The sequence below is a fragment of the Ovis canadensis genome, chromosome 5 (assembly GCF_042477335.2).
Source record: "Ovis canadensis isolate MfBH-ARS-UI-01 breed Bighorn chromosome 5, ARS-UI_OviCan_v2, whole genome shotgun sequence".
In the NCBI taxonomy this organism is placed as follows: Eukaryota; Metazoa; Chordata; class Mammalia; order Artiodactyla; family Bovidae; genus Ovis; species Ovis canadensis.
The window spans coordinates 20,731,305-20,743,463 of record NC_091249.1 but is presented as its reverse complement, the minus strand read 5'-3'; the positions used below and the strand labels follow the sequence as shown (position 1 = coordinate 20,743,463).

The following is a 12,159-nucleotide window of genomic DNA, read 5'->3' as shown; positions in this document are numbered from 1 at the left end:
GAATGTTGGGGAAAGATAATCATTTGCCGTCACGGTGATTTTCAGTGATGACCACACCCATTTGGGCACGTTTTTGCTGTACATTTCTCATACCCAGGCAGAGTTTGCTGGTCTGCTGTGACCTGGTCTGCTTTGGTTAGCTTTGCTGTTCTCTGGTCTGGCTTGCCCTGGCCTCGTCTGGTTTGCTTTGACTTGGTTTGCTCTGGTCTGGTCTGGTTTGTGTAGCCTGGGCTCGTTTAGTCTGGTCCACACCTGGCGTGGCGGTCGCCCTGCACAGCCTGTTGGACAGTGACCTTCACCCCCTAGCTCGTGGACTTTGCCATGACCCCTGTGAGCGAGGCGGGGGCTGTGCCTCCCCGCTCCTGGGGGGCTCATGCCCGGCACCAGCCAGCTCTTCTGCCCGCAGCTGCACCACCTCGTGAGCGACGACGTCTGTCTGAAGGTGGTGGAGCTCTACCTGAACGAGAAGAAGCGGGGCGCCGCAGGCGGGAACCTGTCCTCCCGCTGTGTCCGGGCCGCCCGGGAGACCAGCTACCAGTGGAAGGCTGAGCGGTGCATGGCCGACGAGAACTGCTTCAAGGTGAGGGGCCAGCCCGACTCAGCCCCGCACGAGGCCGGCCGGGGGAGGGGGGCTGCCCACCGCAGGAGCCCAGCGCCCTGCACGGCTTTCCTGGGACCTTTGGATGTGGCCCCAGCCCCAGAGGCACCACCGGGCTGGTGAGATGGGCACCTAGCAGTGGTCCCTCAGGGAAGGTTGAGGCTTGGAGGCTGGGGAAGCGAGGGGCATTGATGACCTTTCGACCTCATCCTGTGCCAGCCTGGGCTGTTCTCGCAGCTTCTGGCTGTTTGTCCGCCGCCCTCCCCTAGGTGATGTTCCTCCAGCGCAAAGGACAAGTGATCATGACCATTGAGCTCCTGGACACCGAGGAAGCCCAGACCGAGGACCCTGTGGAGGTTCAGGTGAGGACTGGGGCCCACACTCGGAGCCCCGCGCACACTTTGGGGCCAAGGGCAGCCTCAGGCAGCACCCGTCGTGTGGCTCCCACCCCAGGAGCCTGTGTGCCCACGGGCCATGCACGAACCTCCACCAGGGAGCCTCTCTGCTGGCTGAACACTGGCCACGGAGCCCCAAGAGGCGGCGGGCTCTCTAGGTGTTCCCTCAGAGACCAGGGCTGTGTCCCAGGGCAGGAGGGCCACGTGGGAGCCAGTCTGGCCTCTGCCCAAACCCTGGCTCCTTCCACCTCCAGCTGGTGCCAGGCCATCTCCACGGTACCCGTGGCAGCCTGATCACTCAGCCCCGTGGTGTATGCACACCTGGCGCCTGAAGCTCAGAGCTCTGGGCATCGCGCATCTCCAGGAGAGAACGCTCCTGGCCCACACGGACATGCACCTTCCCCTTGGTGCCCTTGAGCCAGGAAGCAGGGCCTGGAAGCCTCCAGCTGCCTTCACAGAGCTGGGGACGCCGCCCCCCACAGCCACCCGAGTGCCCCTCACAGCGTCCTTCACAGGACTCACTTTCCATAACAAGCAAGAGTGAGGGCCTGCACACTCTGTCCCTTCCAGACGTTTCCAGCAAATGTGTGTTCGTTAAGCTTGAGTCTGGAAGAGCCTCCTGCTTTAACAGGGTGGTGAGCAGAGGAAGCGTCCCTTGGACGCTGCAGGCCATGCCCGTCCTGGACCTGGCGGCCCCCAAGCCCTGCCATCCGCTCACCCCCAACTCCTCCCTGTCTCCCCCTCTTCCTACCTGCTGCTTGTGCCCCAGTCTCCCCTCCCGTCCACCCATCCCCCGGGCCCTGCTCTCCCCATCTCGGGGGCCTCCCTTTCCCCGTGTGAGCTTATCACACGGCGGATGCAGTAAAGCAGTTACACAGCAAGGAAGCTCCAGAACCATCTGAGCCTCGGCCTGGGTGTACCTGCCCCACCCCAGCTGAGCCCTGGGCGCTGCCATCTGCTGGCCTCCAGCACATATCCGGGTCTGCCTGGAGCTTCGGGAAGGATGCAGATGAAGGCCCCTGGAGCCACTGACGCCATGGGCCGTCTCTCCCTCTGTCCCCCCAGCACCTGGCTCGGTACGTGGAGCAGTACGTGGGAACAGAGGGCGCCTCCAGCTCGCCCACTGACGGCTTCCTCCTGAAGCCCGTGTTCCTGCAGAGGTGAGAGGGCCCTGGGCCCCGGGGGGCCTCTCCCACTGTCACCAGCGCCCAGCGGGCCTGGGTTTGAATTCACACGGGAGCCAAGGGGTCGGTGGTTTCTGTTGCCTCGGTTTGCATTTCTCCAACCCTGAAGGTCAGGCGTCCTCCCACTGTCTCTGGGCTGTGGGGACCTCCTAGCCTGCGGATCCTCCTCTCACCCCCAGGAACCTCAAGAAGTTCCGCCGCTGGCAGTGTGAGCAGGTGCGCGCACTCCGCGGCGAGGCCAAGAGCTCCTGGAGGCGGCTGGTCGGGGTGGAAAGTGCCTGCAACGTGGACTGCCGCTTCAAGCTCAGCACCCACAAGATGCTGTTCATCGTGAACTCCGAGGACTACATGTACCGCCGAGGGACACTCTGCCGGGCCAAGCAGGTGTCCTTCCCTGCCCGAACTGTGGGCTAGCCCTCAGCTGGTTGGGGGTATCTGGGCCCCTGAGATCCAGCCCATGGCCCTTTGGGGTGCCTGGGCCCCTGAGGCTGACCCATGGCCCTCTGGGTTGCCTGGGCCCCTGAGATCTAAGCCATGGCCTTCTGGAGGGTGTGGGCCCCTGAGGTCTGACCCATGGCCCTCTGGGGGGTGTGCGCCCCTGAGGTCTGACCCATGGCCCTCTGGGGGGTGTGCGCCCCTGAGGTCTGACCCATGGCCCTCTGGGATATGTGGGCCCCTGAGGTCTGACCCATGGCCCTCTGGGGGGTGTGGGCCCCTGAGGTCTAAGCCATGGCCCTCGGGTGTGTGGGCCCCTGAGGTCTAAGCCATGGCCCTCTGGAGGGTGTGGGCCCCTGAGGCTGACCCATGGCCCTCTGGGTTGCCTGGGCCCCTGAGATCTAAGCCATGGCCTTCTGGAGGGTGTGGGCCCCTGAGGTCTGACCCATGGCCCTCTAGGGGGTGTGGGCCCCTGAGGCTGACCCATGGCCCTCTGGGGGTGTCTGGGCCCCTGAGGTCTGACCCATGGCCCTCTGGGGTGTCTGGGCCCCTGAGGCTGACCCATGGCCCTCTGGGGTGTGGGCCCCTGAGGCTGACCCATGGCCCTCTGGGGTGTGTGGGCCCCTGAGGCTGACCCATGGCCCTCTGGGGGGTGTGGGCCCCTGAGGTCTGACCCATGGCCCTCTGGGGGGTGTGGGCCCCTGAGGTCTGACCCATGGTCCTCTGGGGGGTGTGGGCCCCTGAGGCTGACCCATGGCCCTCTGGGGGGTGTGGGCCCCTGAGGTCTGACCCATGGTCCTCTGGGGGGTGTGGGCCCCTGAGGCTGGCCCATGGCCCTCTGGGGGGTGTGGGCCCCTGAGGCTGACCCATGGCCCTCTGGGGGGTGTGGGCCCCTGAGGCTGACCCATGGTCCTCTGGGGGGTGTGGGCCCCTGAGGCTGACCCATGGCCCTCTGGGGGGTGTGGGCCCCTGAGGCTGACCCATGGCCCTCTGGGGGGTGTGGGCCCCTGAGGCTGACCCATGGCCCTCTGGGGGGTGTGGGCCCCTGAGGCTGACCCATGGCCCTCTGGGGGGTGTGGGCCCCTGAGGCTGACCCATGGCCCTCTGGGGGGTGTGGGCCCCTGAGGCTGACCCATGGCCCTCTGGGGGGTGTGGGCCCCTGAGGTCTGACCCATGGCCCTCTGGGGGGTGTGGGCCCCTGAGGTCTGACCCATGGCCCTCTGGGGGGTGTGCTTGACCCTGGGGCGCCTGGGCCGTCCTCATCGCTGCTCCCCCACCCCGGCAGGTGCAGCCCCTGGTCCTTCTGCGCCACCACCAGCACTTTGCGGAGTGGCACAGCCGCTGGCTGGAGGACAACGTGACGGTGGAGGCAGCCAGTCTGGTGCAGGACTGGCTGATGGGGGAGGATGACGAGGACATGGTGCCCTGCAAGACGCTCTGCGAGACGGTGCGCGTGCACGGCCTGCCCGTGAACCGCTACCGCGTGCAGTACAGCCGCCGCCCGGCCTCGCCCTGACGCCCCGCGCGGGCACTCCACAGCGCACCGCAGAGTGCGCGCTTCCTCGGCCTGTGCGCCCCTCGGGCATTTTCATGAACAACGTGAGGGGCGCAGAGCGTCCCCCAGCCTTGCTGCTATGGGCTGAGCCCCAGAGAAGGGCGGGTGGCGGCGGCTCTCGGCCCCACGCTGTCATCCCTCTTGGCTTCCCCACTTCCTTTGGGCCCGTCCTGTGCCAAACCTGACCCCCTTCGCACTTGAACTCTAGGGGTTTGGTCCCCACTGGCGCGGGGAGGATCAGTGCGCTGGCCAAGGCACAAGTGAGCACGCTCACACGCCTGCAGGGCCGCTCCTGTCACGCGTGCCAAGCCCCCAGGCCTGGGGCTGCAGTCCTTTTCTGCACGTGGTGAAAGGCGGCAAGAGCCGCCCCGGGTCTCACGTTTGGGAGAGAGCAGCCTTTGAGAACCCCTGGGCGCCTGAGGAGTAGGGCCTGGGTGGACTTGCTTGAAAAGCGTGTCCATCCCGAGGGGCTGTGAGAGCTTCTAGAAACATTCCCCAAGCTGGACGCCTGCACTGACGGCCTGGCCCAGCCGGCGCTGGGGGTCCTCCACCACTTTGAGACAAGCCCTCTCAGCTCTTGGGGTCCGCCTTGGATGTCCAGGTGTGGAGTTGGGTGGGCGGCACCTGGACTGCCCAGAAGACCCTGCTCTGGGAAAGAGAGGCTCAAACCCTGTGTTGACCCAACAGCTGTGCTCTGAGCCCTGAGGGAGGGGCCCTCCTGGCGCATCCGCTGAGCTCGAGTGCCCCATCCCTGGGAGGGCCTGGGGTGCTCTTGTGTACCTAAGATGGACATTCTAGAAGTATGTATATGCACACACCTATTTATTCCTCTCTGCTCATAGTGGTTGTAACTTCTACAGCGGCCAAGTGCCACAGCTTCTCTGAGGGTAACTGCCTTCCTTGTGGAGTTCTGCCCACCCACCCCAGCGCCTCCATTCCTGCAGCCGCCACCCCAGAGTGGGCACGTGTGTGAGGGGCGGAGGGCTTTATGTGCCAAGAATGCCAAGTAGTTCGGGCCAGGGACCAGCCCTTTGAACCATGAGATGGCTCTGGCCAGGCCCCTGGCACCATCAGACACGGTGGGCTCCCCCGACACACGAGCCTGGTAGCGCCCCTGTGCAGCCGCCGCCTCCAGCTGCAGCGCTTGCCTTCCTGCAGCTGAGCTGTGCCAGACCCAAGGTTCCGGAAATTCTAGAAGTTACCTGTGGAACTCTAGGTTTGCGAAGCCTTAGACTCCAGGCCCGGGCAATTTCCAGGCCAACCTGTCCTGCCCGGGTGTCTCCTCGCCCATGTTTTCTCAAGTGTAATTCACGCACTTTGTACGCATCCTTGTTTTATAAGAAGGACACCCGCCAGAATTCCTGACCCAGACCCTCCCAGCAGCCGTCCTCCTCAGGAGCCCGCAGCCCCCCACCTGTGGCTGCGCCCAGGCCTGGGGTGCAGGCCAGACCCCACCGAGCCCCCGCCCTGCATGCTTCTAGGGAGCATCTCTTCCGTTTTTGGAGAAATTTCTGTTCTGGGGCGTGTACTTCCTTTGCAGCTGTTTTGAATGTAGTTTTCCTTTTCTATTTATTTGCACATTAAAGTTAAAAATTAAATACCTGAAGCTGTGAGGTTCAGTCAGTCATTTCCCGTCAGCAAATATTGGGGTGACCTCTTGCTGCCAGGGGAGCTGATCTGACCACAGGGCGTGCGCCTCAGAATTCTCAAACCTTGATGGGGAAAACCCCCTCCCCGCCCCCCACGGTGTGCCTGCCCCTGCGCAACAAGGTGTGTTCCTTAGGGTGTAGCCCTGTCTGCGAAGTGTTTTCTAAAATACTCATTCCCAGCTCAGTTTTCACATGGTAGGAATGAGGCGCTCCTTCTGAGTGTTGTCCCTGCAGAACGTAGTTTGAAGACTGCAGTGTTGGCTGTGAGCCTTCTGCACCCACCCACCGACTTGGGGCGCCAAGTCGGAAGAAGCCCCAGGTGGGAGGGGCTGCAGGCCTCCCCCTGCTCAGGCCCTTCAAAGCCACCCTCCCTGCTTCTACCCCAGCTCCCCCCCCACCCTTCCTCTCACTCACCTGTCCACCACCGCTGCGTCCCCGAAACATCCCCACGACCCCTTCTGCTGAGGGGAGGTGGGGCTGAAGGACAAGGAATCCCAGGACTAGCTGCTGGCTTAGGTCTTTGCCATTTTTCTCACAGTTTTAAGTTGTAAAACACATGTGGCACAATGTATCATGACCATTTTAAGTGTACAGTTCAGTGATAAAAAGTCCACACACACTGGGATTTCCCTGGAGTCCAGTGGTTAGGACACCACCCTTTCACTAAGGGTGCAGTTTTGATCCCTGGCTGGGGAACTAAGATCCTGCAAGCCCTGTGGCTTGGCAAGGAAGAAAGGAACCGAGGGAGGGAGGGAAGAACGTACGTCCACGTGGCTGTATAGCCGTGCCCACCATCCATCTCCAGAATTCTCTCATCTTCCCAAACTGAAATTCTGTCCTCAATTACACACTCACTCCCCATCCACCCTCTCCCAGCCCTGGCACCTAACTATTTGACTTCTGTCTGTCTCTATGAATGTGGCACTAAGGACTTCAGATAAGTGGAATCATACATTTTGGCCAGGCTTCCCAGGTGGCACTAGTAAAGAACCCGCCTGCCAGTGCAGGAGACCTAAGAGATGCAGGTTTGATCCCTGGGTCGGGAAGATCCCCTGGAGGAGGGCTCGGTAACCCACTCGAGTGTTCTTGCCTGGGAAATCCCACGGACAGAAAGGAGCCTGGTGGGCTACAGGCCATGGGGACACAAAGAACCAGACACGATTGAAGCGACTTGGCACACGCACGCATACTTTGGCCACCTGGTGCAAAGAGCTGATTCGTTGGAAGAGACCCTGATGCTAGGAAAGGTTGAAGGCAGGAGAAGGGGATGACAGAGGATGGGATGGTTGGGTGATGTCATCAACTCAACATGAGTTTGGGCAAACTCCGGGAGATAATGAAGGACAGGGAAGCCTGGCGATCTGCAGTCCGTGGGATCACAGGGAGTCAAACATGACTGAGTGGCTGAACAACATACAGTATTTGTCCTTTTGTGACTTCACTCAGCACAGTGTCTTGAATGAAGTCCATTCATTCAAAGGCTGTGTCGGAATTTCCTTCCTTTTACAGCTACTATTCTGCCTTTTTTTAAGCATAAAAATTTAGTTTTTATGGAAAGTGATGCACAGTGCAGAAAGTTCCAGTAGCACAAAAAAGCACACGGAGAAAAGCAGGCCCCCAAGTCTCTCTCTGAAGGCAGCTGGCCTCCAGCATCCCCCAGGAGGTGCCTCCATGTGGCTCGTCGTCTTTCTGGGACAGCCGCCCTGAACCATCACATGCTGTGTCTGGGGCCCCTCTCCGGTGGTACAGGGCCGTTTCCATGGTGACTAGTGAGGGGAGGGGGAGTTATTTATGGGCACCTCCTACACCCGCCCCCACTGCTGGAAATTTCCCTGTACAGACGTCTTCCTGAGCGTGTGTATCTGCCATAAATTTCTAGACACGGAACTCCTGAGTCAAGTCACCCTCCTCAGGGCGGGGGAGAGCTGCCCTGGCCGCCCCCAGCTTCCCCTGAGCAGGCTTCCTGCTCTCTCCTGGAGGGGCGGCAGGGGGTCCCCATCCCCATTTTCCTGTGTGGTGAGAGTGTCCCCATCATCACTGGTCACGTGTGCTGTGAGACACAGGCATGGGGCTGAATGTGTCACTGGTGTTGGAGGAAACTGCTCGGAAATGAAGGAGAGGCTCCTGGCTGTGACCCCTGCTCCCGCTGAAGCTCCCCAGGCCTCAGTATCCGCTCCCCCAACCCTGGGGCTGGGGGCAAGGACCTCGGCATCTCAGCCTCCAGCTGCAGTGACTCTGTCATGGACTGCTTGGTCATTTCCTGGCTGGTCCCCGTGTCCCCAGCTGTGTGGCTAGATTAGGGCTCGCCATACCAGGACACTGTCTCATCCAATCCCCTCTCCAACCCCGAGTTCATTTCTTCTTCCCTCAACCCCACGGCTCCCTCAGGATCCCCCTGCTCCCCGACCTTGCCCCCACCACTGTGGCCCAGCCCTGACCACACAGAGACCAAGAACCCCTAGGGCTGGTCCACCCCATGGTAGGATGGCACAGCCCCTTCTGAGGTCTGGAGGGGGATCTCATTCAGGAGAGAGGAGCACCTTCCCCTCCGGGTGGGACATGGAGAGGTCTCTGGGGTGAAGGCCCGAAGGGAAGGGGTCTCGGGGTGCTCTCTGGGCTAGCTGGCCACCTCCCTCCAGCTCAGGCACGGCTGTAGCCCCTGGTCACACCTGGGACCCCAGGTGGAGGGTGGGCCCAGGACAGGAGAAGAAGGGGCTTTGAGAAGAAAAAGCAGGTCTCTCCCAGAGAGAGCCGCCACTGGGCTCCCCTAAGACCCCCAGGACTGTACGTGGTCAGCACTGGGGGCTCTGGCTGAAGACCAAAACCTCCTCAATAGTTATCCTCAGCAGACCCCAGGCCACCAGGCCTTCTGCTCTCTCCATCTTCCTCTGCATCTCCCTGGGGGCCTGTGCTGCGTTAGCCAGCATGACGTCAGGCAGCCCCCACAGAGGGCCAGGGGCATTTACGAGGGGTCCACTCCCGTCTTCTGACCTCTGACCTGGTGTCCTGCCTGCCAGAGCTGGGCGTGGGGATTTGGGAGGAGAGGGCTTCAGGAGGGGCCAAGGGCTCTTGACTAGGTGGGGAGGGATGACGTGCAGAGAGCTGGTTCCAAGAAAGGGAGGGACGTAGTTCCAGAGGGCTGGAACCGAGATGTGACCGGCCAGCAAGAAGTGGCCACTTGGCCCCCGGGGGCTTCCTAGGCTGGGCCGGGGCTGCTGCCTGACACCCCCTCCTCCTTCATCTCGCTGGCTGACCATCTAGAGCCAGAGTGACCCCCGCTGCCCGATCTCCTGAGGCCAGGCCTGGAGCCGCCCACCCACTCGTGAGGACAGGGGCTGGCTTATCTCACACGGCCCTGTTAACTCCTCCACGGGCACTCAGGAAGTTGGGGGTGGGGGTCCAGCCAGGCAGGAAGCCCGAGGTCAGCCGGCCACAGCCCAGAGCAGTGAGCACCCAGCCCCACCAACATGTGGGTACTCTTGCTGCTGTGGCCTCTGGCCCTGGGGTTCAGCTTGGGTGACACCCAGACCCCCATCAGCTATGAGGAGGTGGGGAGCGCAGCAGAAGGCGATGGTGAGTGACCTCGGGCCCTGCCTTGGGGAGGGAGGTCGCCCAGAGCCAGCAAAGGAAAGACAGCGAACTGGGGGTAGGGGGGGTCTTCCAGCCCAGCCTGGAGTCCACAGGAGCTGGGGGTGTCTGTGTCTAGCTCCGTCCCAGGGGCTCCTGAGAACTGGGGCCCACTCTAGTTTCTCAGGAGGTAGCACCATCCAGTCGGGGAACCAGATGGGGGGTGGCTGGGTGGTGGATGAGGGTGGTGATGCTTCTATCCGCTTTCCTCCGGATCGCTCTCCCCACAGACAGCACACCGAGGCCCCACCCCCGCGGCTTCCCCGGCCAGCCCTGTACCAATGACAGCAACACTCTGGAGCTCCCTCCCAACTCTCGGGCCCTGCTGCTGGGCTGGGTGCCCACAAGGCTGGTGCCTGCACTCTATGGGCTGGTCCTGGCAGTGGGGCTGCCTGCCAACAGCCTGGCGCTGTGGGTGCTGGCCACACAGGTGCCCCGACTGCCCTCCACCATGCTGCTGATGAACCTGGCGGCCGCTGACCTGCTGCTGGCCCTGGCGCTGCCGCCGCGGATTGCCTACCACCTGCGGGGCCAGCGCTGGCCCTTCGGCGAGGCCGCCTGCCGCCTGGACACGGCCGCGCTCTACGGCCACCTGTACGGCTCCCTGTTGCTGCTGGCCGCTGTCAGCCTGGACCGCTACCTGGCCGTGGTGCACCCGCTGCGGGCCCGCACCCTGCGAGGCCAGCGCCTGGCCAGCGGGCTCTGCGTCACAGCCTGGCTGGCGGCGGCTGCCCTGGCGATGCCCCTGGCGCTGCAGCAGCAGACCTTCCGGCTGTCGCACTCCGACCACGTGCTGTGTCACGACGTGCTGCCCACCGGGGCCCAGGCCTCCTACTGGCGGCCCGCCTTCATCTGCCTGGCGGGGTTCGGCTGCTTCCTGCCGCTGCTGGCCATGGTGCTGAGCTACGGGGCCACTCTGCGCACGCTGGCAGCTGGGGGCCGGCGCTACGGCCACGCGCTGCGGCTGACCGCGCTGGTGCTGGCCTCCGCCGTGGCCCTCTTCGCACCCAGCAACATGCTGCTGCTGCTGCACTTCTCAAACCCCGGCCCTGACGCCTGGGGCGACCTCTACGCCGCCTACGTGCCCAGCCTGGCACTCAGCACCCTCAACAGCTGCGTGGACCCCTTCATCTATTACTTCGTGTCTGCCGAGTTCAGGAGCAAGGTGCAGGAGGGGTTGCTCCGCCGGGGACCTGGCACCACCACGGCCTCCAAGGAGGGCGGCAGCCGGGCGACGGGGACCCGGTCCTCCTCGCTCGTGTGACAGGCCCTTCACAGGCTGGATGAACAGGAAGGGAGTCATTCTGGGTTGAATAGGGTCCCCTCCAGATTCACATCCACTGAGAGCCTCCCAAGATGAGCTTATTCGGAAACAGGGTCTTTGCAGGTGTGATTAGCTAGAATGAGATCACACTGGAGTGCAGGGTGGGCCCTAAACCCAATGTGACTGGTGTCCTTACAAGAAGAGGATGCAGAGACACACAGGGAAGAAGGCCACTTGACAGCGGGGGCGGAGGTCGGGTGATGTGGCCCCAAGCAGGCTGCTGGCAGTGACCAGAAGCAGCCAAGGGGGCAGCCTGGGGTAGTCTCCCTCAGAGCCCCGGAGGGAGCAGCACTGCCTACACCTTAATCTCGGACGTCTAGCCTCCAGAACTGCCAGAGAATAAACTTCTGTTGTTTGAAGCCACCTGGTATGTGGTACTGAGTTATGGAAGCCCCAGGAAAAGATGGGGATTCAACGTAGGTTCCTGGGTCTGACCAGCTCCCTCGTGACTGAATCCAAGGTAGGGATGAGGCGAGGCTGATGCTGCCTTAAGACCTGCTGCAGGATCCCACCCAGGAGGGGGCTTGGGCCCCCAACAGCCCTGGCAACCAAGGAGGCTGGGAGCCCTGTTGGCGGTCCTTCCCATCCCCAGAAGCCAGGCTCCGGCTTTGGGATGGGCATTATGGCTCTGAGGCCCCCCTCTCAGCCCCCCAAAGCCTGGTGCAACCCATCATCTGGAGCCATGGGGCTCAGCCTCCCGCTGTGAACCTGGTTACCAGACATCACCTCCTGCTCCTCACCTGTGGTCTGATTCCTGTCAGCTCCCCCGTGGAGCAGGTGGATAGGCAACAGGAGGATTTAGGCTGTGCACCCAGGCTCAGGGGGCTGCAGCTTTGCAAAACTCACCCCCCACCACAACCACTTGAAGGCTGCTGTGAATCGAGTTGGGGGACACCACGTGCGGAGGGGCGATCGCAGCCGCCCCCCCCCCACATATAACCTGCTGCTCCCCACCCGGACAGGCAGCACGGGGCACGGTGTCGGGAGCCACTGAGGCATCAGCTGTGGGGGTAAGCAAGCTATCCCCAGAGGCAGCGGGAATGGGCATCATTTCTGGGCTCCCCATTGAGTTCATGTCTCAGGTCGGGGGAAGAGTGACCAGCCCCAGGACACACACATGCTCGCGCACATAAGAGGGAGCCTGGGGCCGTGTGAGTGATGTCAGTGAAGCATACCATGTCACTAACCTGGTATGATGACGTACCGGAGCATCCCGAGATGTTACCATTGGGAAAGTTGGGTGAAAGGGTGCGTGAGACCTCTGCTCTGTTGCTGTGCTGCTGCTGTTTAGCCGTTCAGTCGTGTCCCACTCTTTGCCACCCCATGGGCTGTAGCCCGCCAGGCTTCTCTGTCCATGGGATTTCCCAGACAAGAATCCTGGAGAGGCATTCC

At 62.5% G+C, this 12,159-nt stretch overlaps 2 protein-coding genes across 3 annotated transcripts in view; both read left to right on the top strand.

The window, feature by feature from the left end:
* The window catches only part of SIN3B (SIN3 transcription regulator family member B), a 44,467-nt gene extending 38,694 nt beyond the window's left edge, over positions 1–5,773 (top strand). For both annotated transcript variants that reach the window (XM_069589148.1, XM_069589149.1), the window contains exons 15-19: positions 407–580; positions 868–960; positions 2,059–2,153; positions 2,357–2,561; positions 3,898–5,773. In XM_069589148.1, the coding sequence (XP_069445249.1) occupies positions 407–580; positions 868–960; positions 2,059–2,153; positions 2,357–2,561; positions 3,898–4,128 (798 nt within the window). In that variant the 3' untranslated portion in view covers positions 4,129–5,773. The remainder of the gene's footprint in view (positions 1–406; positions 581–867; positions 961–2,058; positions 2,154–2,356; positions 2,562–3,897) is intronic.
* Positions 5,774–8,915: 3,142 nt separating this feature from the next.
* On the top strand, positions 8,916–11,130 carry F2RL3 (F2R like thrombin or trypsin receptor 3). Its single transcript, XM_069589147.1, has 2 exons — positions 8,916–9,389; positions 9,674–11,130. The coding sequence occupies exons 1-2, from the start codon at positions 9,284–9,286 to the stop codon at positions 10,705–10,707; spliced, it is 1,140 nt and encodes a 379-aa protein (XP_069445248.1). The 5' UTR covers positions 8,916–9,283; the 3' UTR covers positions 10,708–11,130.
* Positions 11,131–12,159: the final 1,029 nt, after the last annotated feature.